A 1,954-nucleotide genomic window follows, 5' to 3' on the forward strand; every position below is an offset into this window, starting at 1 on the left:
AAATAGATATGTTAACAAATTATATACCAATAGGTAACACACGAATACTCTATTAATAGTGACTATTTGGGAATGAGGTCCCATGTGTTAAAGCCGATGTTACAGCTGCTGTTTATGGGGCTTTGCTATAGTGCCAGATAACATGCTAATAAGCCCTGAACATGTATTATCTCATTTATTCTAATAAAACTTATGAGGCTAATATAATTGTTTCCCATTTCACAGATGAGAAAACTAAGATTCAGAGAGCTTCATGCAACAAAACTGGAAGTACACGTCCCCTGAATCTAAAATAAAAGTTGAAATTTTTTTTAAAAAGAAACTACCACAGACGTACATCCAGTCCATGGCAAAGCTAAGACAAGTTTGATTACATACCTAATATACATCAATTAGGTATATGAGTGCACGTGGTCTGACTCATATGACAGACAATTCTGAACAGTGATCCGTGTCTGTAAAAGTAACTGTCCTGAATTTTCTCATCTCCAGCACTGTATCCCTCAGGGCTGCCCTTCTTTCTCATATTGCACTGAGCCACCCTATACTGCATTCCCTTACACCCTGCCTTCTCAAGGTGCTGAGTAGATAATACAGTCTAAGATAGTAGATAAGTAGTATGTACAGTGAAAAAATACAGAGCCTAGAATCAGATCTTAGCTCTAGTGTTGGTTCCAATATTTACTAGTCAAGGGATTCTAGGCAAGTCATTTAATTTTTCTTTCTGATTACCTACCTAATTAGCTAAATAATAAACAAGACCTAATAAAATCCATTCTGTCTCTGCAAAGGATGGTTGGGCTGCTCAGAATGGGATGTGACATGAGACACGGTGTGAGTTATAAAACACAAATGGTGTTACCCATCTAAGGGAACAGGAAGAGGCTACCTCCCAAGTGAAGTCTTTATTCTTTTCCCCCAAGACACACTCACATGTTAATAAAGATAGAACCATCTGGAGATAAACGTCATGTCTAACACAGAGAAATGAAGAAGTGATGGGAAATTCAGGACAGAAAGGATGGGGCCATCCTATAGAACCCATAATTCTGAGTCAAGCAGGACCTTGCAGTGTTAATTTAAAAAACTAGTTTAACCAAAAAGATCCACTTAACATAGATTTATGCATTAAAGAGCGAGCTCTAACAGTTTCCTGCTACATGACACTGGCAATTCCTCCATCTTATCATTAACACAGTAAACGATACAGTAAAACCCTTTAAGAGAAAAGATCATTGTGTTGATACCTTATTCCAGCCGCTGGCATGAACTGCGGTCTCCAGTGTACATTCCCGAAATGCCTGATATGTCACTGGCCTGTAGAGATTTTTTTAAAAGTCTGTGTCACAAAGAAGGAAAATTCTAAATTTCCAGATGAATAAATACACAGTCACTGCTCTGTTGAACTTTTTGCTAAAGTGACAAGGATTATTCAACATACTGTTTTGTACAAGATGCGGCTTTTCACAATGGTATGCACTTTTGCAAGCATTCTATAAGCTGTGATGCATGCCTGGGAAATAGTTAATAAAATAAATGTATAGTCTAATAATCTTTTTGTAACTTCTTAGAACTTATGTGATGGAATTTTTATGTTGCAAAGAAATACCTGAATTACTAATACAGGATCAAATAATAACAAATAAAAATGATCTCATTAGTACAATGAAAACCAGAATGTTAACGTTTTCTAAAGGCAAAAAATCTAAAATATTTTAAAACTAAAGGGACATGTCATTGGAAGACTTCTCATATTGAGGAGACAAGAGTTAAAATAAATATCGCAATAAATTGTGATATCCTCTTTTAAATTTTTTAACTAAAAAAAATTTTAGAGGCCGGGCGCGGTGGCTCAAGCCTGTAATCCCAGCACTTTGGGAGGCCGAGGCGGGTGGATCACGAGGTCAAGAGATCGAGACCATCCTGGTCAACATGGTGAAACCCCGTCTCTACT

The 1,954-nt window shown here is 36.9% G+C and overlaps 1 protein-coding gene across 4 annotated transcripts in view; it reads right to left on the reverse strand.

The window, feature by feature from the left end:
* BCL2L13 (BCL2 like 13) overlaps positions 1-1,954 on the reverse strand; it is a 50,419-nt gene that overhangs the window by 28,333 nt on the left and 20,132 nt on the right. For 2 of the 4 annotated variants that reach the window (XM_037734334.1, XM_017516853.2), the window contains one exon: positions 1,248-1,317. The exons of the other annotated variants lie outside the window; for them this stretch is intronic. In XM_037734334.1, coding sequence (XP_037590262.1) covers positions 1,248-1,317 — 70 coding nt within the window. The remainder of the gene's footprint in view (positions 1-1,247; positions 1,318-1,954) is intronic. 4 annotated transcript variants of the gene reach the window in all.

This window comes from Cebus imitator, unplaced genomic scaffold (assembly GCF_001604975.1).
Source record: "Cebus imitator isolate Cc_AM_T3 unplaced genomic scaffold, Cebus_imitator-1.0 Scaffold607, whole genome shotgun sequence".
NCBI lineage: Eukaryota > Metazoa > Chordata > Mammalia > Primates > Cebidae > Cebus > Cebus imitator.